This window comes from Mycteria americana, chromosome Z (assembly GCF_035582795.1).
Source record: "Mycteria americana isolate JAX WOST 10 ecotype Jacksonville Zoo and Gardens chromosome Z, USCA_MyAme_1.0, whole genome shotgun sequence".
Classification (NCBI taxonomy): Eukaryota; Metazoa; Chordata; class Aves; order Ciconiiformes; family Ciconiidae; genus Mycteria; species Mycteria americana.
In genome coordinates, this window is record NC_134396.1 from 28,954,034 (window position 1) to 28,979,035 (window position 25,002).

At 39.1% G+C, this 25,002-nt stretch overlaps 1 protein-coding gene across 10 annotated transcripts in view; it reads right to left on the minus strand.

Annotated features, from left to right (window-relative positions):
- Positions 1 to 25,002, minus strand: part of BNC2 (basonuclin zinc finger protein 2) — a 353,515-nt gene that overhangs the window by 214,555 nt on the left and 113,958 nt on the right. The window contains exon 1 of one of the 10 annotated variants that reach the window (XM_075526347.1): positions 15,867 to 16,135. The exons of the other annotated variants lie outside the window; for them this stretch is intronic. Within the exon in view, the coding sequence (XP_075382462.1) occupies positions 15,867 to 15,869 (3 nt within the window). The 5' untranslated portion in view covers positions 15,870 to 16,135. Of the gene's footprint in view, positions 1 to 15,866; positions 16,136 to 25,002 lie in introns of those variants that run through there. 10 annotated transcript variants of the gene reach the window in all.

The window sequence follows — 25,002 nt, forward strand, 5'->3', positions numbered from 1 at the left end:
TTCATTCTGTTGTCTCTGAATGTTTTATTGGGGGGAGTGGAGGAGCTGAATAAACTTTAAACTCTCATGTAGGGATGTATTGCCTGTGTGTCCCTGGCAGATGTGGAAAGGAGATGAAATGGGCAAGGGAGAATCGAATATCCCATCACTGCAGGTTTGTGAAGGGGAAAGAGCACTGCAAAGATCTCACATCTGGCAATCATTTGTCAATAGCTGGAAAGAGAACGGCAGGAAACTTTCTGGCTCTTGTGGAAGATGAAAAGACAAAAAACATGTGTCACACATGCACAGTGCTGGTACAATGACTACTACATTTATTCCCCCCCCCCCCTTTTTTTAATTTAATGATCTTCAGATATACTTTACTCCGTGGTCAAAATCATGCAGTCACTTGACTTGTTAAAGCTGCAGTGTATGTACATTTTTCAAATAAACCCCAGGGCTGATGTTAGAAAATCAAAATCATTCAAGCGTAGGCTGCCTGGTACTTTGGGCAGGAATCCTTGTGGTTTAGTCAATAAACAGAATCTAAATGAAAGACACCACAGTAACTAGACAGTAATGTTTTGAACAGTTCTTAACCCAAAAAAGGAGAGAGACAGAGAAACAGAGGCTGACCAAGTGGCCAGATACAATGCTACCAAGTCCACAGAGATCACTCTACTGAATACAGCATCTGCGTTTGAGCACAAGGTCACTTGCTGTTTCTAAAAGAGAAAGTATTTTTATTTAGGGCTATTTTTTATGGTTCCTCTGTAGTTCTGTGTTTGTTTTTGTTTTTGTTTGGGGGTTCCCCCCCCATTTGTTCCCAGAGAGATTCTATTTACTCTGCAGAAATATCTACTAAATAAAAAATATGAGGATCACTTTGCCCTTTCTGAGCCACAATGCCAGATTTTACTGTCTAATTCACAAGTATCACATTGTACAATATTGTGAACACTCCTGGGGAAAGAGTCATTACAACCTACAAAAATTGAATAGGTTTGTATTCACTGGTACAACTGATGGCTCTTCACAGCTAGCTTTCAATTCATTCTTCTGCTGCTTTTAAGAAGAAGCTGCTGCAGCAGGAGCACATCTTGTCCCTGTGACTTTGCAAGTAAATGCTGCAGGTTGTTTAATCTGGCAAAATCACAGTAGCCTGTCAAACTATAACAGGAACAATATCTCCCCCAAACAAGTCTGATCATGGTTAATTACAATGCAGACCAGAGAGCAGCCACAATTATTCATTATTACAGGAAGCACCTTATTTAAATTTTATGGAAATTTGCACTTGCACTCCAGTATGCCTGGGAAAAAAAGGGAAAGGAACCCCACTCTACACAAGGAAGGACCTCAAACATCTGAGACATCACAAGATACTACATATAAACTGGGAGTGAAATGTTGCCTCGATATTTACATCAAGACATCGCAATGGTGGTATTTACTGAGTCCAACCGGCATGCAAAATTGTTTTCAAGTAACTCTTTTTAGTTTAATCATAGGAGTTGTAAACACCAGCAAAATGCAATGAAGTGTATTTTAACTGGAAAAGAAAAAAACCCAAACCTATCCCTATAAAGATATAGATAGGTAGACAGATGGATGGATAGATGGGTAGATAGGCAGATAGCTATGTGTACCTATATGTCTGCACACATATGTACATAAATGTCTTTGTGTGCAGTGCTGCACAAGTTGCATGCATCCTTTACATTAAGGACAACTGTTCTCCTTGATATGCTCCACAGTGCAATAAAGTTTGAGGTTCCAGACTTGCAGACAGGGAGAAAGGAGGGGTGGAGGGGTGGGGCTGCTTTAGGGTAGTCCATCTGTACCAGCATATCAATAAGAGCATATCATTAAGTGTCATTGGCATAAGCAAGTATAGCAGGGTGCCAGGGAAGAAAATGCTTCCACACATATGGGTGTGGGTAGGGAAACACACTGTTCACTGTGCACTGGGGCACAGTGTTTTTTTCTTTTTTTTTTTTGCATTCCATGTGTGTAACTGAAATAATTCTGCTGATTTAGCTTTCGTTCAATTTTCCTCTAACAATTAGCTATATATCAGATACTGGCTTTAGCCATCCCATTTATGCTTTGAGCTATCTCGCTCTCACTACAATTGAGAGTATAGGCTTCAGAGCGTAAATGTATATGAATCATTATTCTTGCTAATGTGGGCAGCTTCAGAGACAGGTTTAACTTTGCTCTAATACTTCAGGATCACAAAAGATCACAAAAGATAACCCCAGGGATGAGTTAGCTCAGAAAATGGTTTCCAAAAACATCAAAAAAGGCGATTTCACCTCAGATCATTCCACAGATCCACTTTACAGCAGAGCCCAATAAACAGTTGTGACAGTAGCAATGGAAAGGTGGGGTGAATGAGCAAGGGTGTTAAACCATACAGGAGCTAGGATGGAGAAAGGGAGTCTTTGCTATCAGAGAAACTGAATTCTGAAAAATTCTGAGCAAATAAAGCATTAGAAATAATACAGCACACTGAAAAGTTCTGCATCAGAAGCATATGGACCTACAAATGGAATAAATATTTTCAGCTGCTAGATCCCCCTAACTAGCTGTTCATAAAGTCACATGTAACAGTAGGAGATGAGTAACACTGACAATATTCAACACTTAAAAAAGGTTTCCATCTTCAAGACACTGACTAAACATTAACAAACTACTGCTCTACCAGATATGCATTGAAAAGACGACAGGGTTACTATTTAAGCTGGAAGTGAACTTTAATGACTGTTGCAAGCTTGCCATTCTGCTTGCACTTCAGGATTATGCTTGTTTTTATACATTAATAAAACATTATATATGCACACATAGACATACTAAGATAAGCGCACACTTCTCACCCTGCTCACTGCTCTGCTGTGTAGTATTCTAAGAAGTGAGAAACACCAACACATTGGCCACGATGGCATCATCTCCAAGCTCTCCTTAGCTACCAAGGAAAACAAATAGGGCCTGGAGTACGCTCTCTAAGAGTATATATATATATACACATACAGACATATATATGTATTAGTAAGTATGGACCCTTTATGGCCTGCCTCAGGTCCATTATGAACAACCTCTCTCTTGAACAGTGCTTGGAGAGCAGGGAGAGGGCACTCTCTCATCTGAGTAGGTTTACGAAATCAAATAGATTTCAGTTAACTAAATACGCGACCATTAGTTGTTTTGGGGTTTATTTTTTTGCTTGCTTGTTTGTGTTTTTTTTTCTTTTTTTTTTTTACAAAAATGTCAAATAGAAAGGGAAAAGAGAGGGTTGGACAAAACTTAGCCTTTAAAATCTGACAATTTCTGGATCAAGGGAAATATTCATATCTCTTTCAATGCTGGAAGCATCTTGTTATTTTTAGGGGAAACAAGGGCAGTTTCCAGCAGCTGCAGACCCAACTCACAATGTTGACTAGGCAACATCAACACATATGCAGAGAAAATAAGGTTCTAGCCCACTGGTCTCCCTTCTAACCCAGTCAGCACTACCAGCTCTAATTCCGCTTGAAAGAACCTTCCAAGATCCTCTCTATTGAATGAAACAATGAAACATATAGATTCCACCAAGATTCAAATTATGTGCGTTTCAAATCCATACCTTCCTTACTGTCATCTTGAGGCATCTTTTGAAATTATTGATGGAGCTCTCTGCACCACAGGTTGCCATGCAGTGATAGTAGAGCTAAGACGCAAATGAACTTGGGCAATGAAAACATCTTGAATGACTCTGGAGCAGTGAGTTCTGCCTTCCAATGGCAGAATAAGTTACCTTATTTTGCTCTTGAGAAAAGCAGGCCACACAGAGCTTTGTGAACCTGCAGCTGGGCTGCTTTTGGCATGCAAGCTAATTTGGATCACTCCACTACAAGGCACATTACTACATAGACAAACTGAAACACCTTGCATTATTAAAGCTGCCTTCAAATAAAAAAAGGCCAGTGACCAAGAGCTCCTGGCTGCTAAAACAAAGCTGAAGGCTGTCTCCATTTTTGCATGGTTGACCTGTCCTAATTCTGAGCATAAAACTACACAGGAAACAAGTTATATTCACAAAGCCGGTGTGTTGCATGCTTTTTCACCTCACAAAATCAATGCCATGTGGACCTGTTTTGTCACTGTACGTTCTGGATAAACTGCGTAGGTTTACTGTGCAGGTATGCTTTTGCCATAAAAGTAGTGCCAACCAAAAGATGGTTAACTAAACCGCAGCTTGAATGTCATATTAATATTCCTTATCTATAGACCATTTTGTTCATACTCTCTTTTCTCTCTTAAATGCTTCAGCTTTGTAAGTACGTTTCCTATTAATGTAGCATGAAACTTGTGGTATAAGGGATTTCTCACCTCTTGCCCGGATCATGTCACTCCCCTCTTTGATGTGGAAGGTAAAGGAAGCTGATTCAAGTCCAGGCTCTTCATCCTAAACTTCAAGGCTCTGAACAACTCTGCTTCTGGCTACATTTCTGTTCCCCATCATATTGCTTTCATTCTGCTCCCTGAAGCCCATAGCCTTCCTCCTCCCTTGTCTATTTAGCCAGCTCTTGCCTTCAGACTTTCTTCCACGTCCTTTTTCACACCTGGGCAGTTGCTGTCACTGCATTCCACTTGTTCTTTAAAACAACTAATTTCTTCTGTGAAGCACAAAAACCTTAAGCCACCTAGGGAAAGTCGTCTCTGTCCTACCATTAAATGTCAATCGCAATGCTCAGAGAGACAGTCATCCTAGGGCCACTGTGAGTGTTTCACGACTGGATCACTCTGAACATCTGTTTAGGTTATGACTGTTTACAGGAGGGGCCCATCTAACATTGCTTGTTCATATAGTGCTAGGTATACTACTACCCTTAAATAAAACACACTTTTAATGTCATCATTAACAGTTTAAAACCTTTTCCTACAAACAAATCTTTCTGTCATTGGCTGCTAATATACATATATACTTTTTTGGGGCAAGAATTTAAATAATTTCAAATGTAAAGGATGCCTTCACAGGATAATATTTATGCTCAGGCATTCTCAAAAACTGGTGAAACAGGATGTTTAAGATATTAGAGAGATTTAGAATCAAATCTATGAGCAAGATATAACAATATTCTACCCTAACCAGCAGGATTATTGAGCAGAAGTCATGAGAGAAAAAAAGGATGGTCTGAACAAAATTTTTTAGTCCCACCTGGAAGGAGAAAGTTGAAATACCACAGATGGATTGGGAAGTCCTTACTCTGGAAAACAAAGTGGGAACAGACTTTTGTTGAGACATTACGCCTTAAAAAGGAAAAAAAAATCCTGAAGGCAAGAAACCCTTTTTTCTCACTGCCATTGTTTGTCAAATATCAACTGTGCAAGACACCTATTGTGTCCAAAGAACTTGAAAGTCTGGAAGACAGATACCGAAAGACAATTTACACTGTGAAACTGAAGGGAGAATTTCTTCAAGCAACTTCCTTCTGCACTCCTATGTAGCGATTTTTTTTTGGAGCTCGTAGGCCAAGAAAAACGACTGTGTCTTTAGGAAGGCACCTGAAAAAGGATAACACGTCTCCACCAGATTAGGAGATTTTCTATGGCAGAGACACGAACACTAAGACTACACAGAGATGGCAATGGAGGAAGGACATAAAGGCATTCCAGAGCTATCACAACAAAATGAAAGCAGAAATGCAATTTGATAAGAAGGCTAAAACATAGCACCAGGTCCTGTCTCAATGTTTATGCTTTCCCTATGTAAACCATTAGTTTACATTGAACTCTTAACCTCAGAGGGACTAAAAAGCAGTAGTGGCCTGATACACAGTTGCAATATTCCAGCATTACAAGTCAGCTTCCCTTGTGATGGACTGAAGGTTTTATGGCACAAAGTGTGAGTGTTCAGACACCTGGCTTCTCCAGCATTTATTCTGTTTCATAGCTCTCAGGAAAACCCATTTCAGAACTCATGTAAATGGATAGAGAACCCATGCTTCACATGAAAGTCCTTTCATTTTGGGTAGTCTAGCAACTGAAATCCAAGAATGTATCCAAGGAATGGAGAGTCACAGTGTTTGAAACATTAACGTGGTATCTCATCAACGTGGCCACCACAACTGACCTCTTTAATCTAGCACAAGTATTCACTTTAGAGAAAACTACCACACAGGCAAAATTCTGTGTTTGAAATGAAGCATTCATAGGACTTAAAATTTCCTCACAGAATATAAAAATTTATATCTTTTCCAAGACTTCAGAAACTGATCTATTCAATCTACTATTAACTGTAAAAACTAAAGTTAGGGGTTTTTTTTTCTCAATGAGGGACAGACTTTTATATGAAGTTGCTATTTTTCTTATCTAATCAACTACCACAGCCTCAGAGTCACAAGTTTTGTTCTCTTCATAACAAGACCATTGTGTTTTTTAGTATAATCACTAGCTCCTGTACTTGGGCATCCCACAGCCACTTAGATCTGTGACATGACACAGGTTTATTCCTGTACCTTAAATCTCAGGTTATCTTAGTTACTGTGATGCACACTTTTACAGCCACTGTCTAGCTCAGCGCACCCTGAACTACAAAGGACCCAAAACACTGCACCCAAGAACAGTCACTTTCTCCAGGAAGCAGACTAATACTGTATCATTGTTCTCAGTTTCCTATTTAGACCCTATTTCGTATCTAATTCGAAATTACCACCCTAGTTTTCAAATTTCTTCATGGAGGCAGAAAGACTTAACGAAGTACCTTCACATCTGAATTTCCAGTGGATCTGAATGCACTCCGGTGATTCATTTTGACAATGTATTTTAACACCTGGCAGCTACTAAATAACATGGTCTCAGTCCTCACTTCTCTTATCAGTCTTTTTTCTTTCCACTTGCACTGTTACATGTATACGGGACTTTCTCCATTACCCTTTTTCAAGCCATTAAGTCATCTTTCTTCAGCTCTCACCCTTTACTTTCCTATTCAGTGTGGCCAGCTCAACCCCAGTGACTTTTCATTTTCCATTACTGCATCTTTCTGTTCTTCCTTAACTAAAGCACCCTACATAAACGGGCTCACATCTCTCTGCATTTATATTCCAGCTTTTCTTTCTCCTCTGCTTCAAGGATTCTCATGTTGTTTAAGAGCATGGACAACATCTTAAGAGACAAAATGCCGTGCGGACCACTTCTCCTCCCATTTATGGTCATGTGGAGCACCTCCCCTCCCACCTGCAGTTACTTAACATCCCACAATTATTGTATACATGGAAAAGTACAAGCAGGAAAATGTTCATGCAATTCAGCATCAGAAAGCAAAGAAGAAAGCCAGCATCACACGGCTAGTCAGCTCTCCATAAGCCACCAGCAAGTGCTTCATAGACCATCAAAAATTAATAAGTCTGTGAGCTGTTCTTCATCCCACTGCACCATCTTGCTTTTCTGCTCATGATCATCACTGTAATTGTTCAAAACAATATGCATAGCAATATAGCACAAAGTAATTTCTGGATCTGTTCTGCACCTTAGCTCTCCAGACTCCCTGGACTCCCTCCACTCCTAATTATTATATGCAATGATCCGTTATATTAAGGTTCAAACTAGACCTGAATTTTCCAAAATGGCCCTTGATATCTGCAGAACTCCAGGGTAGAAAATGGTAAGTTTTGCATCAGTGTTAGGTATATTAAAAGTTAAGGACTGTATTGACTTTAAACTATAAAAATTAACAATACAACCAGCATCATATTTCAAACACTAGGGAAGACAAGAAGTTGGAGACAGTACTCTGAATATTAGCAAATAGACACCTGTACACACTGAAGCTCCCTGAACACATTTTAAGTCACACAAAAACATGTCAGAGAAAGTTTATCTCCCAGGAATTAAAAACTATTCTCCGATAAGTTCAATACAGAAATGTACACTACAATCTCTTCTGTCATCTATATTCCCAAGTGGTAAAAATATTAAAACCAGCTTGAGAACAAGTATAATTAGCCAAGCATTTAGTGTCTTTCACTTCATGAATTCTAATATTTTCCAGGTTTGTGAACCTTGTTTGACCGACGGGAGAATAAATGGAATTAAAACCTGTTATTACTCCTGTTATTACTTTTATTTCAAATGAAATTTGTACCTGACCTGTCTTTTTTCCTTTGGTCCTTTTTGTTCGTGTGCTGTGGTATAGATAGCAGGCAGTGTATGAGGATTCAAACACTTTGGACTCTGTATGTCATGCAAATTCATAGTCTGAGATTGTTTGATACTGTGCTGACTGCTACTAAAATTTTTGAAATAATGTTCAAGCTTTAATGATTGGATGACATTTGTCTGATACAAAGCTAAATTTCTTTCTGTCAAAAATGCAGAAATGAATGAAAAGGGTCTTTAAAGTGTCCCTCTCCGATCCCTGGGGCATGGCAGTGGTGAGAGCACAGCTACTATGCAGTATCTCTCTCAAAGGAATAACAACTCTGTGTGAAGGAGCTATTTACAACTTGCTTTGTGTATCATCAGCAGAAACAGAAGATAGAACAACAAGCATAAAGGCTTTTCCCCATCTATCCTTCCTGACCTTTATCCCCCCCACCCACCCAGGAAATAAGGGGAGGCGGGAGCAGGGGGCACAGCCTTTTATGTCAATAGCGGTTTTTGAGGTAATACTTATTCTGAGCTACAGGAAAAACATCCTGTAGGAGCCCAATCCTTTGCCCCTCCTCTCCCCACTCAGATATGGACATACATGTACATGCTGCCTTCCCATACCAAGTCTGTCCAGGGGCAATAAGGACCTGACCATTAAATAAATTAGGAGCGATGCTCTTCTGACCAGGAGTTGAAAAGATAGGCCAAAAGGAGAGAAGCAGCGACAAGAGGTAAAAGTGAAAGACACTGCAATGACTGGTGCAGCTAATGGAAAATGCCCAGCACCAGGTGCTTCTTCTAAATAACAATGAGACTCAGAGCACCTTTTGAGGCCAATTCCAGTGACCATCAAGGAAAGGTTAAGAGTAATTAAATTTGAACAGGTCATAGGGAAACTCTGCAACAGGCAGACTACTGGTCGGAAGACATGCCACCACTGTGGGAATGTCACTGTCACTGTGGAAATTTTTCTGTAGTTCCAAAGGGGCTTGAGGGTTGCCGGAAAGCACCCCTGAGACTCCTGGGGAAGCACCAGCATGTTCTGCGGTCCCACAGATGGTGCCAGGAGTCTGGATATCGAGACTGAACCGAAAGTTCAGGAAAAGGGGGGAGGATAGTATTCATTTCAATCTTTTCCCTATTTTATAGAGGTAATTTCTGTCCTTTTCCTCTAACAATTTTTATTCTTCACCTAAAGCACACTAGACTACAGGCTGATACTTTTGTTTTTTTCCCCCATTGGAAGCTACTGCTGTGGCCCATTGGCACCAACAGAACCTTAGCCATGACCGACAGGCATGCTTTCAGACAAACAGAGCAAATGCAAGGATGAATCAGCAGATGGTCCCCACACTCATGTAGCTAGCCCCAAAAGATCCAAGAAAAGATTTTCTGAAGCAGAAGGCAAAGCTTGCAGCACTTGCTTCAGTTCTGACATTTAAGATATTACAGTCAGAGAAGGCACCTGTGCAGATCAAGGAACTCAGGTACAATTACCTGTGGGGCTTAAGGACTTTGGCAGAAATACCATTTCAGTCAGTAGTGTAATGACACTTTGCATATCAATACACTGACTACCACGAAGGAGAGATTTTGAATACAGTATAGAATGTTTTCATCACTAACAGAAAATTGCAACAGAAGATGCAGCCTGGAAGAAAAGAAAAATCCCAAGAAACAAAGCATGGAGGAAAAAAAGAATCTCTGATCCAAAAGATACTGTTGTAAGTAATGCATTGTTGAAGGCCATACTTAAAGCTGGTTCCAAATTTGCAACTATCCTACATGTTGCTGTCATATAAAATGTTACAAACATGTTTTCTCACCAACAATTTAAAGCACATTTTATAAGAAAATTCAACAGATTATTACGTGGCTTCCTTCCTAGTGCAGCTTTCTAAGAAATGGGCAGTGTATCAGTAAAATCATAATATTAAATTAACAAGTTATTTGGGTCAGAATATAATAATATAGTCTTTGGAGTGAGATCAATGAATCAAGGTGGTTTTCTTTGTAGGTGAGGCATGAATTTGGTTGTGGTGAATGGAGGAGGAAAAGAGAGTGAACATGATTTGCTTCATGAGAAATAAGAACACTACCAATACACACCTCTGTTACTGACTATAGTCATTAATTTAAAAACTTTTCCCTCTCTGTTATACGAATTTTTCAAAGCCTCAGAAGAGAAGTATTTTACTTTTGCTTTGCAATTAGACTGTGTCTAAAATCTTCATCATGTTCTTGGTCAAAGATTAATGGGACTTCCAGCAAAGGGCTGAGGAGATGATATACTATTGGATGGAACAGAAACACAGTAAAATTCCCCAACAAACAGCGTATCCAGCAGCTCTCATTTTTTTTGGAGGATGATGAAAAATCTTCACAATAGATGTAAGATTGGATTCATCTCCCCTTCCTATCTTTCTGTCATTCTGAGGTCTACACATAAGCCCTGCCAATTTAAATTGTTGAAGGTTGATGAAGTGCTTCCAAAGAAAAGTACTGGAACTGAAAGAGGCTAGTAATTTACACTTGTGGTGTAAATGATGTGGTGGCTCCCATGTCTGTATCAGTCAACTGAGTCCACCTCAGTCTGTGGCAAGCACCAGTTGTTTGGCAGTAGAGAGGAAGACTACCTAAATAAATAAACCAAATATTAATGCCCTAAGTCTTTTAACGAGGTATTTAGTCCCTGAGATAATGCCAGACATGTAAAAGGGAGGAGTATGCCTTACTCTGTAAATCAGCACAACTGTTGGCACGTTTTATTGTCCTTATCACTGCTCAGCCGACCACAAATAACACTAACCAAGTGACAGTGTTTATGCAGCACTTCTACTGTGAAAAATCAGTTCACATGCAAGATCAAAACAAGAACGAGATTAATTTCTTTCCTAATATTTTATCATCCTTCTTCAGTTTCCAAGTAAGGAGCAACCTGTTTGTTTGCTTCTCTCTCTTTGTTAAAGACAGCCTACTCCCTGGAGAACCTTGTTTATTTGTTTTAAACATGTTTTTACAGGCCTGTTAATAAAACGGGGGTGGGGTGGGGGTGTACAGGTAAAAAGTAGCGCCTGGAAGTGGCCTCAGTACTTTGTCAGCTGTGGTGCCAAGGAAGTTCAGGCTTAGTCCACACCCAGAAGATGCAGGGGTGTGTGTTTCTGCCTTCCACTTCATAGCCGAGTCTAACAAGGTAGAGGAGCAATCTGCTGAAAACATACTGCCCAAATGAAAGGATATCACTAAGCCTGCCTATGGTCCACACTGTCCTGTCCTACGTAGCTCTGAAAATCCCTGCTTAGGTTGAGGTTAAGCGCTTTCCTAAAGATACAAGAAAACAGGTAAAAACAGTCCAAAAATAACTAAACTTAACAATTCACTAGCAAAGAGTCTACATTCTAAAGTAATTCTGGAAACAATTCTACAAGACAAGAAAAGGAAATTTTCCAAACCTGCGATGCAAATTTTATCTTGACAAGACTTAAAATATCTGATCCCTGAAAATAATTTTTTTTCTGAAAGAGTAAAGAACAAAAAGAGTGAAAAGAAATTAAAGCATATGTACTTGCTCCAATTTGTGTTTTATTTATGGGCCTTAACACTGTCTGATTTTGCTGCTGATTTTTGTGAGCACAGTCAGACGGTAAGTTCTCTCAAGTAACAAAGCTAACGAACTATCAACATTGCTACAAAGTCAACATGAAACAACAAATAATTTATGTACCTTTCTGTCAAAGTTTTCTTGTAGATACATGTACAGATTTTTTCTTCTATTTCTCATTTTCCAGTCCTTCCTAATGCAGACTCCATATATAAGCCAAGTACATAACTCTAAGCACATGAAACATCACTCCATGCCTAAATGCTTTGCTTATTCATAGCCCAAATATCCAAATAATTTTTTTCAAATTTGGCCTTGAAAGAACTTGTTAACAAGAATTATTTACATAACAAGGTTCAAAGCTATGGGGGGTTTTTTTGAGCTACCTGTAAAATAAAATGTTGCAATTCTTTAAAACAGCTGGGAAGATTTTGACCAAAGTGTAAAAGAATATACTGAAAACCCACAAAACAAACCCCACATCTTTAACAGAGGTGGAAGCATGAAAAAATTCATGTGTAAAAGTGATGAGAAGTCACTGATTTTTTTTTATTTTTTTAAATTCAGTATAGTACTGACTGCCACGTGCAAGTATGGTATATAAAGACTGGACTTAAAGCCCTATGTAAAGAATTGTACAACTGGTCATATTCAGTTCTGTATCTGCAAGATTTTTTTCTTTTGATTAACTTTTCTTGATGTGGTATGCACACCATGAACACAAGAGAGATACAAATTCATCCTTAAATGATATCTCAAGACCTATCAAGAAAGAATTCTCAAAGTGACAATTTAAACTTTCTTATTATTGCAAACAAAGAATCTTTCTACAGAAAATAAATATAAGTCATCATCTTTCAAGACCTGTCTTTATTAGGAAGGTTGCATCAAAACATATGAATCCACTTAAAAATGGATCCAGTTGTAGTACTCCAAAACCCTGATGCAGATATATTTAATCAAGTTCAACCCATGTTCACACAGATCTAGTTTTGAGTTCAGACACACAACTGAATTATCATGGTTTAAAAAAATTGTTGTATATCAGCTTAACCATGGTACCTAAATGCATGTGCATTTATCGCCCACTGTAAACCTGAGATAAAATGTGGACAATTAAGGTTCTGTGAAAGAGATTTTTGCTCACACATTTTTACCTCACATTTGTTGTGGTAAGTGGATGGAGCTAATTACTGTAGCTCAGCCGACTTACAAAACCAGATCATATTCTGAGCCATTATTCATTGAATTACTGGTTTAGTTCAACATAGTTACACCAAAATCTAAACTGGTTTAAACAAGTCTACATTACAGCTTATAGTAGCATAATTAAATGAGTATATACATGCAAGAATATATAGATGTCTACACAGATGTGTATCTAGATGTGTGTATATAGATATATGCATACGTATGTGTGTGTATGTATATGTATGCACCTCAAAATAACTTTTTTTTTTTACTTTTTTGGTGAAGACCCAGCTACTGGAAGCATCAAAGTAAAAGAGAGTGTCAGTTTCTGCTTTGTATTTGCAAACCAAAATATAAAAGCCTGAAGTCAGCGTATTCCAAAGTATCAAAAGGCAAAAAAATTCATGTTAAATGTATTATTTTTAATCTCTTCATCTTTACACCAGGCTCACTATTTTGTGAAATCCAAAACGTGCTTAGCGATTAATGCTTAGCAGTCCCTGAAATTCCCAGCCATTGTGTAGCGCACATTATTCTCTTTTTAACATAACAGTAAAACCAAAATGCTTCTCTACCATTTTGCATCTAGAGAAAAGTGACTGCAAAATGTATGAAATGCTAGTTCTGACTGGAGTGGAAAAGTCAGAGTTAGTTGTACTTCCACATTACTATGCATACAGACAAATTGGAACTTGTGTTTTTAAAATAATTAAGAATTTTGTTTAATTTTGCCATCAGACTTGTAGCTAGCAATGTAAAATAAGACCTTCTGTCAAATTACCTCTTTTCGAAACGATATGTGAAATCTATTTGCAGAATATTTCCAAAGTTTTCTGCATCTCAGTTTTTAGGAAAGAGTTATAATTTACTGCAATTGACTTGGGAAATTATTTTTAATGGTTACAAATAGTAGCATAAATAAATACTTACATACATTATATGAGCATATACCACCATCCACTTATCTTCGATAACTGTCATTTTAAAATTTTCATTTGCAGGTCATCATAAGTAAACTCTTAAAAGTCTGTACTCAACATAGTCCAAAACAGATAACACATACTCAAAGTGCATACTGTTTAGAATTTATCAAAGGTGTTAATGAGGGTTTCTGAAATTTGAAGTCATTATTCCATTTATAAATCATTCTTTTCCTTTATGGCTGACTCCTTGTTGAGTTTATGACCCTCCATAAGCCTTGTCAATTTAACTGTTTAAAAACACCACAACCAAACCATCATAAATGGGAACTAATCAGATGAACATCTTGTTTATCTGACAAAATTGTCTCGTTCTATGCAAGCAAAAGAAATAAAGCATACAGCCAAATGTAGATGTCCTAACAGTTCTTATGCAATAGATAACACAGGATATAGTTTATTATAGGTTGTCTGGGGATTTCTTTTCTTTCCTAGTGTTACATTCTTTAAAGGAAAAATGTCATATATAACTGGATTTCCTGGCAGATATGTGGTCAAATGAGAAATTATAGAGTGTGCATCTGCTTTATAATGTAACAGATTTCAAACAAGTCAAGTATTTCTCTTTGCTGCTAAGGTATACTACACTAATGTTTAACTGCAGAATTCAGAAAGAGTAAATTGTACATATCAGTACAAAATTACATATATAAACATACTCGCACATGTACAGACAGGCTATGTACATACTTACATAAGATGGAAGAATTCTCTTTATTTATAAAATTTTGTCTTATTTTAAGTACAGTAGGCTTACTTTCTCTAGTTTCCATGCTACCCCGGCAGTATTAAGCATCATCATTAGTTTTTATGAACTCTTGCAGATACAAATCCTTGCATGTAATGTTTGATATCACTGATACCATCCCATTCAGAAAGCAAATATATAATACATGGCCAGATGAACCCTTGCAAGAAACCAAACTGTCTGGCAGTTAGAATGCTAACAACGTGAGCACAATAAACTTAAGTTTATATGTAACCTTTGAAGTGACACAGTTATTGCAAAAGACTGTTTGCAAGACACTAAATCTGCTCTGTGATCTCTGTGATCATTTCTCACTTGTAGAACCAAAAACCCGTCACATCAGTCTTTAGTGTCATACGTTCTGTAAACACAAATATATGTGCTTATACGCATACAGCAACATTTCTGCACCCAGATCTAGATGTTTAGATAAAGACATAACACATAAAGATCTAGAGCATTTTGTCCCATGAGGGACCAAATCAGTCTTCACTTACATTCTTGCTGCTTCTTTGACTTCAGTGACTTTACAAGAGTACATGCATGAAGCATAAGAGAGTTGCTGTGTGTGTACGTGTGTGAACAGCACACAAATTCCACGACAAACTTGTCCAAACACAGGTGCCTACCTTTTTGTAAAAACAGTCTGACTTGTAGAGATCCAGACTACCCTCAAATGTCACTTAGGTCCCTTCCATATACTGATCCACGCAGATTATTTTCACACTAATCACCAGCAGTATGTACATACAAATAATTACAGTAAAACGTATACTATAATTTTACACTACAAACAGCTCTGAACTGAGAACTTCAGAGTAATTTATTAAAAAATCACTTAAAAATCACGCATGGCACATGACTTGAATAGCCTGGGACCATATAAAAACACAGAGAAACTGAAAAAAATCTAGTATGACTCAAAACAAAGTTTCTTTCCAAGGACTGTATCTGCATGGCTGTTGTTCCAAACTCCCTACTCTTGCTCTACTGAACAATCCTGTTTAAACTTTGCTAGAAGTCATTACTTACAGCTAACGCAAATTGGACGGGTAAGTTTATTCCCTTGAAGAAATAAAATCTCGCAAACGCGCGGCATTGTTACGTTTCATCATTTTGCCCTTTTGCAGTCTAAAATTAAACCCTCCTGATTCATGTCAACCGTTAACACAAAGAGATGTTTAAAAAATGTAAGAAGGAATGAGGGAGTAGTAATGGTAACATACAGTACCATGAGCTGCTTTGGCCTCCCAGTCAGTGGTGTACAGTTAACAGATCACTCCTGGCCTTCAGCAGGCACGGGGGGAAGCCGTCCCCCCCGGGGCTCTGGGCTGGGGCGGCGGAGCGGGAGGGGGCCGGGGGAGAGGTCTGGCACTTTACAGGAGAAGGCAACCCAGCTCCCTCCCGGTGCATTCCTTCCCCTCTATCTCCCAGCCTCTTTGCGTGTGTCTTGTCATATTTTCTTCAGCTGCTAATTGTCTGGACTGCGAGATTTCAAACAGCCACAGCTTAGGAAAAGCGAAACCTGCCTAAGTGGCTATCGCAGCCCGTCAGCTTCGCGCTGCCGGGTAAAATTTTCCAGGGGAAGTGCTCTTCTGATAGTTCCCGAGTCTCTAAGTCACCCTCCCTCCCCCTTTCCCCACCACACACACTCCCCTTGAGGCCTGAATGCACTTGTGGCAATAAAACATTCATGCGACTTGGAATTTTAACACAATGCCATTTCCCTAGTTTAACCTGAAAGGAATGCACTAGTCACAACAGACTACATCATCCTGCCATTAAGCCCTGCCAAGGAACCGCTTTTTTGGCTGTGCTGGGCCAGCTCTGACGGGAAAGGAGCACACAGACCCACACACAGAGCACAGAGGGGCCACCTCTGCTTCCTCAGCCTGATCCAGCAACACCCTGCTCTTAGCCGTGACCCCTGGCCCGCCGCAGCGCTGCGACAGCCCTGGGACGCGTGTGTCACTTGGGGACTCCTGCAGAGTCACAGCCCTGAGCGGGCAGCTCCGGCGTTCCACCGACTCGCTGCTCTGTCTCAACAGGCACTTGATCGTCTGCCAGAGGGTGGTTGGGTTTGGGTTTTTTTTTTTCCCCCCTCTTTTTTTTTTTTTTTTTTTTTACATTTTCCAGCGTTTTTTTAAAACATACGCACTATTGTTGCTGTTGAATGTTCCCCGTCTAAATCCAAAGGCCTTTCCTCCACCTATGTACCCTCCCCCCGTCCGAACAAAAAAAAAGGAAAAAAGAAAAAAAACCCAAACCCAACCTTTCCAATTGCCTGTGGTAATTAGGTTATGATTACTGACAGAACAGTTTGCTTAGGGGACTAGTTACCAAAGCTACCAGCACTTTGGTATTCTAGTGGCATTTTATTTTTTCTGTAATTAAAGAAAAGGGGACGAAAAGGCAGGAGTATTTCCTTGATGATTTGCAAAGAACGCTGATGGGAAAAGGAAAACATTAAGTGTCTCGTTTGCCCTCTGTTAACCCTTTTGTGTAATGACAGGATCGCTGCAAATACAAATCGGAAGCGTAGTGCAGCGGAATGATGTACCAGAAGTGTTTACCTGTCATTTTCATTTTTGAAACTACGAGCACAGATTTCTCAGACCTGAATTTACTTACTTTGTCTTGTTCTGAGTGACAGGCAGCACAGCCAACTTCACCGAAAAGAATTTTGGTGCTCCTTGCCCTTCTTCGCTACTCGCTTTAATTCTTCTGCAGCTAAATTACGTTTGATTTAAGTGGACAGAGTGCACTGGACAAACAGGCAAGGAAACATTTTCAAAAAACTGGAAATACACCCTCAGCTATTTTGGCACTTGCATTAAAAAGGGAACCAATACCAACTGTCCTTGTGTCCTTGTTCTGTCCCTTATGCAGGTCATTACAGATGTTTGTCAACCAAATTAGGAGATAAAAGCATTCCTAGTTCTGCAGAACACAACATTGATTGTAAGTCATGAGAGTTGACTAGCACTCCCTCGTGACTGGTTATCGTGTTATCATAATTATTGACATGCCATTGTGGTTCCACAGATGCTTTACAGAAAGACCCAAGAGGATAGGTCCCTCTGCCCAAGGAGTTTACAAAGGGAATGAGACATTACCACGTGAGCAACAAATACAGGGTGCAAACAGAAGAGGAGGAGGAGAAAGAGGTTACCACATCCGAAAGCCCAGGAGATGTGCTTTAGTTAGATAGCATCTTGTTCTTACATCATAACATCTGGAACCATATCTCCACATGTAATCACCCAGAGGTCAGGGGAAATAAGCACAGGTTAGAAAGATATTCCATCAATACACAACAATATCCAAGTGCTGTATTTCAAAATGCACAACAGATTAACAGATCTGTTGATGAAGAATGCCTTCTGTCATTGGCATTGAAAATAATTTTTCTGTGATTTTTCCATTGAGAATCATGTTTCTGGAATGCAAAAGAAAGCAGCAGTTCCTCTGGACTCCAGGTTTGTCTGACTAGCGCGTACATTTTTAGGAAATTCAGGCTTGATTCTCTGTTTTCTAGAACAACAGAGATTTTACAAATGCCAAAGCAGCCACAGTGAACAGTGGTTAGTATCACATACTTCAGAGAAAGAAATCCAATGTTGGACAAATGCGGGCTAGGCTACCCACAGAACAGACTTTTTATAAACTAATCCGTAACAGGGTGGAGATTATATCATGATGTGAAGATGTAGATAATTTGGGGGGAAAGCTGCAGTTTTGCAAATGATGTTCTGGTGTCTGCAGAATTTCCTTCTGATTATAGCAAATAATCTTGACTTTTCATTTAAATTACAATTAGTACTTGTGTTAGGTGATAAGAAAGGAAAAGGAGCGCTTCCTTACAGATACAAAATATTTTTCAATATGCTTGGCTATACAGAGTCAAGTCAAGTTTGCTTTATGTTTGCCATGAATAAGTAACACAGTGGTGTAAATGTTCAGCGTGAAGAATTGCATTTGGAGCAAAGACTAAAGTTAAGTAAGCATATATGCAATCAAAGCTGTTCCATTGCTGAAGGCAAACAATACTTTAAATTTAGTCTATGGATGATAATATACTCATTCAGAACACAAAGTTCCCAGAAACTGTTTTTCTGTTCTGAAAAATCTGACTTTTTTTCTAGAAATCCATAGTAGTTCTTTTAAAGGTACACTCAGAAATTTTCTGCATTTCAGAAAATTTTCAGCATCTACATGACCCAAATCCATGAATTGTAAAAGAATTGCCATCTTTTTAAAGGGTCCACTTTTAATTCTACCTAGAATAAGTGTGAACGTATGCAGCATTTATGTACAGGGCTGTAGAGTTTACAAACCTATGCCTGCAACCTCAAATATATGTATGTGGCCCAGGCTTTCTAGTGCTCAATATGACCTGTCCGTGCTTATAATTACTTCTTTTCATTTAACAGGGTTTCTTCTCATTCACTCCTTCTGATAAGAAGCAACGAGTAATTTCTACACTAAATTCTGCTTTATACAACTGTGTAGAGTCTTTCCTAATAGTCTTCCACCTAAATGAAAAATCCCCAATCTCCCTTCTGTCCATATAATCTATTAACAGTTCACCACAGCATCAACTAGTCAGGTAGAGGAGATGCCTTATTGGATCATATCCACTCAGAAAAAGGAGGCTAAGGGGTAGACAGTAGTTTGTATTTACCTCCGCTTTATACAGCTCTGTTGTATCATATCCATTCAAAAAAGCAAGAAAACAACCAATGCTTACAGTACACTTTGGAGTAAAATTTACTTGAGAGGTGGCAGAGTTTAGATTCCTCTTGTGACATATCTGTCTTTGACACTGGATTGAAATATATACCCAGATAATCTAGAGTACCAGTACAGAACTTTTTTTTTGTTTTATGGACCTAAAAATTTTCTTATGGTGAAATGGGCATGTTTACAAAACAAACAGATACAGACTGCTCTCTAAGATATATGATCTGCTTCTGCTAATTATCTTTCACAGGCAGCTTAGACACAAATCTCAAGGAGCATGTAGACTACAGATGGAGGGAACACAGCTATGCTGCACAGGGATCAAGAGGTCTTTCAGGGCTGCAGGGTTGAAGAATACAATTTAATTCTGACTAAAGGTGCGACAATGGTCTGTTTGGGGATACTAAAGCAAGGACGATTTTTGGTACCAGCAGCACTACCATCACTGCAACAAAAATTAGGAAACATACCCACAGCACAAGCTGATGGGTCTCTAGGGCATAGCTGAGAACATCTATCAGTGGTGACATACCCTGGACTTCCAGTCATATTTTCTTGCCTTCACTTCAGATGGATGCTGTCATTGATACAACTTAAACATCATTTTGGAATTAGTTGACTTTTCTATTTTAAGAGTGGTTTGTTTCCCCTTGACCTCCTAGGCACCATGAAGTAATCTAAGGCAATGCCAAGAGGCCACTAAGCTGCCAAGGCAAAATTGAATGCTTAGAAAGACACTGAATGAGGCACCGTATCTATTATCTTTTTCAGGTCCTCAGAATTCTCAAGGAGTTAAAATTAACATGATACAGGATAGGAAGAAAAGTGATATCCTTGGTTCTTCACTGCTCTACCTATTTCTGACAGCTGACAAAGCGTCCATCTGGGAAAGATGAAAGATCCCCTCTCAAGCTCATCTCTGCAGAAAAACCATCAATGGTATCCATTGTGTACATACTTCCCCAGCATACCAGGCACCTCACCACTTCCTAAATGTATCACAGAAGGCTTGGTTCAAGCTGTTCCAAATAATCCTCAGTCCTGAACACTTTCAACGAGAAAGAAAACACTCTGCGATCCTGCCACATTCTTTAAGCTTGGGTCAGGAACAGTGGCCTTGCATGTTATAAACTACGTTTTCTTTAAGCTAATCAGTCAATCCTTGGATGACAGAATGGGTGAAGGTAGCAAGCAGGTTCTAGATGTCTAGAAATGTCTGTACTCCATTAACCTTTAATCTGCTGACGGGGTAGAAAGGAGATAGTAGAACATTAGAAAATCAGCCCTGTAAATCAGAATTCTGCCTGCATAGAACATGTTGGGAAACAGAGCTATACAGAAAAAAAAAACCTCAGTCAACCATTTTTCTGAGGGAGGATGCCTGGAGTACTGGGGGTTTGGCACAAAACCAGACAGGGTAGGATAGTGGTCTGAAGAAACAGAATGGACTATTGAGAACTGAAAAGCCAAGAACCAATATTAGGTAGTATCTCTGAGCAATATAAATAATATTAACTCCTTGACGGAGGATAGACATTTAGCACCAACAAAAGCCCAGTGGAAGTTGCAAGAGAATTAACATCTGGGTGCCTGTCTGACTCCTCCTCCACAACAATAAGAATCCTTTCCTATTTAGGATTTGGAATCAATGCAGGGGCTAGTGCCAGAGGAGACAGCTGCAGAGTCCTGAGAAGGCAGCGAGTGAGTGAATTCACATCTTCAGTTAAAAGTTTTCTGGCTGCTTTTTCAGGTTCCTGTATCTCTGGAGAAGCATCTGAAATGACAGTCCTCCACTGAGTTCATGGGGCTTGGATGCTGAGGTATCAAACTAGTACAACCCTTCTGTTCCTCCTCCTCAAAAGAGCTGGAATAAACTGCTTATTCGGTTGCCAGGGGCTGGCTCTGGGGGCTCCCATACCACCATCTGCATGGAAGCTTTCCCAAGGGGTTGAATGCAGACTTCTTCCCAGGCAGAACTAGTGGAAACATGTGCACCTTCATACAAAAGCATAATTCTGGGAGAAACTCGCCTTTACTTGACGTGGTAGCAAATGGCTGCCTGCACTGGGTAGGGAAATTGGGCACAGAAAGAAAGGCCGCTATATGAACTCTGCTATTTCCATCAACTACGTTTTGGCTCCCACACAGAGATCCACATGGCGTGTTCAGGGAATTAGGCAGTTCATACGAAAGACTCTTTATCTGAAGCCTGGCCACCAGCACTCCTTTCCTTTGTCCTTCCATCATGGCCCTAAAGCAAGGTCTAGAAAATTCTCTCTCAAAGCTTGGTCAATACTTGTAGGACAATCATAAAATAATCATAGGCAGGCCTGCATCTATTTCAGATCACTAAGGGTTGTGCAAGCAGATTATGACCTGACATTACTGACAGTCATTTCAGTAAGCAGAAGAAGAATCATTGTTACTGAAATGAGGTTTGCAGAGTGCAATGACTAAAATGCAGAGAACGCTTTGACAAAGGAGCTGCAGTGTAACCTGTCATTCATGGTTTTTTCTTATTGAGCAACCATAGTTATGAACTAATGTCTACAAATTGTTCCTCTTACTGGGAACTCACAGTGCTCCTGGCATCTTTGGCAAAAAACAGTGCACAAAAATATGAAATAACAGAAGAATTTAATCGTGGAACACTAGCAATACCTCATATTAAATTCTCTACAGAGACAATTCAGTCCCTGTGGTTAGAAACAGGAGTGGCATTTAGAAATTCAGTTTCTGCTTTGGTATAGTACTCAAGGTAGTAACTTAATTCTCTATTTGGGTGCCAGCTTCCACAAGAAAAAAAGCCCTATTCCACAGAATTTATGTAACACAATTTTTTTTCCTTAAAGTTCTTTCAGATAATTTGAAAATGGGGCAGAAGAGCTTCATGATGGGTTTTTTTTACACCCACACATGTACTTAAAATTTCTTTGGTGGAATATATAAAAATGAATCTCCAGTCAAATGTATATCTCTGACTCACTCTACATAAGTCCAAATTCTAATGTGTCTCTCATAAAAATAATAAAAAGACGGAATAAAAGTCTTTATTATAAACTGCAATTTTTTTTATTATAGGGAATGACCACTCTGGCCACGTTTATTGTCAGATTAGCTATGGTGATAGTCCATTCTCCACATTTTCTTGTTCCTTTATTGTGTTTCAGTTAAATTCTAAAGTCTGTAGGGACAAGACTGTGTTGATTTCTGTTTGACAACAGAAGATGCGAGCATATCATCAACTGAGGCTGCAATTCAACCAGCGCAAGGAATAACCCTAGTGAAGATACGGAACCGCAGTCAGGACACTGCTTCACAGCCTCATGAAAGAGCCTGCTTAAAATCTGTGGCTGCTACAAATGCCAAATATCTTACTTTTTTTCTATAGCAAGATGGCACAGGTACTTCTAGCAGCTTTAATATAATCCATGATATTAGACATTCCTGATGTTAAAGAATAGGTGTTACAGATTTGAACTGAATTTGGGACAAGGAAGGAGAGACCTATCTCTTTTAACTGTTGGTATCAGTATTGTGAGTAGCTTTGTTTCTCTCTGGTCACCTCTTCCATTAGTCCTTCTGCAGACCCTTGCTCTTACTTCACCTTTTCCTCAAACAGGGTCCAGAAGCTTCTGCCAAAACCACCACAAATTATGCCTCAGCTGACACTAGGTGCTCTGAGGGCATTTATGCAGCATTCATTTCTGCCAGGCCCCTAAGCCAAGTGTATCACTTGCATGATTAAACCAGTCTCCAATGGTTCAGAGCCCCTCTTTGCCTAAAATAATAGAAATATATCCATCTGCATACACCACGTATCAGATGCGCTTTGGCATGGCGTCTCATGTTTATGTAACTAACACAGCAGGGCACACTTGGTTTGTCCTCTGCACGCTGCACAAAGTTACAGTGGCAGTGCTGGCAATGCTCTCTGAAGAAAGTAACGCGTTATTGTGAAAACACAGGAAGACCTACTGCCTTCAGTTTCTACTCTTTATCTCATCGGTGGTTTCAATTAGCCTCTGACAGCCCAGTTAAAAGGCAAAAGTTGTTTAATCCCCTCAACTCTACGAAGCCATAATTCTAAAACTGTTATCTACCAAAAACATCTCTATGGAATCAGGGCTGATTACTCAGCCAGGACATTATGTTAATCTCAGTCTGTTGAGTTTAGGTTTCGAATGTAAGCATCTCAAGGCAAAGAACACTTTTTACTTTGTATTTGGAAACGGATATAAATTTTGCAAATAGCAAATACTCCAGTTCTACTGTGTTGGAAGCCTAATAGATGCATAATTTTTGAAAAGATAAAATGTAAATTGGCAAGGAATCTAATCCATGCTTTCATGCAGTCAAAATGTCTCATTGTGTTAATAGCGACTAAGATTTTCAAAATACGGCCCCTAATTAGTACTAAATATTATGAAATTATTAGGAGATTATGCTAGTAGCTGTAAACAAAATAGGTGACCAATGTGGATCTTACTCAGTTTATCTGAGATTTCAAACCCTGCTCACATTCTGTTTCTGATGCCTAGAAAAATGTATCACTTTATTCACCTGCAAGAAGAAAAGGTTTCCCAGAAGCACTGTATCCCAAACAACAGAATTTTTCACGTTATAAAAGACAGAGAGTAAAATTTCTGTTGATTATTCCTGAAATTTCTGTTATCAGAAGCATTGCACGGGAAAGAAATTACCTTAAACTCTCACAGCAAACAATGGTAAGAAAAAGATAATCAAAATAGTGCAGGAATAATGAATGTGCAGTATAAAAGAATGTCATTTCACTACTCAACACTAGCTCTAGAAATCTGGTTCATCTATGCCAAAGAACCACAGATAAAAATATGACCATTTTATTAGCCATCTTAAATGAAATGTAATGTTAATTTCATGTACATAATCTTCATTACTGCAATACACGTATTACTAGTGTAATTTAGTCAATTGGGGCATAGCTACAAATCTGTCAGGTGCCACCATGTGAAATATAAAGCATGAAGTTGCACTGAAAACGTTAGAAGTTAATAGTAAGACAGCAGTAATAGGGATAGGCTGAGAGAGGAAAGAAAGGGTGGGAAGAGGAAAGTCTTAAAATCAGCTAATTACAATCAGAATAAAAAACCACGGTTATAAATAGCATATTTCAATACAGACATGTAAGCACAAACTATCTTTAGATCTGTGCAGATATTCATTAATGAACAACTAGACAAAGTACTAGACACTCTAAAATTCAGACCTAAGATACGCAGTTTAATATTGCATTTCAATAGCTTTTCTGACTTGACATATATTCCTTCTGTTTCTTCTCTCTTTCCCCTTTGACTCAGCTGCTGTACGGAAGACCTCGGCACAACGCAAATTAAATAAAAGAACAATGTGTAACTTCACTAGAGAATGAGGCTGGTAAACGCAGCCATTCATCCTTGCAGCCCATCGCCTTCTCCCCTCCGCCCTCTGCTTATTCCTTCCCCAGTCCAACCAAAAATATTACGCACGCACACGCATGCATATACACACACGTGCATATTACGAGCTTTATGCAATGAGAAATATGTTAATTTACTCAGCTCGGCAAGGCACATTTGGTGAGTGTATTACCTGGATTAGCTAAA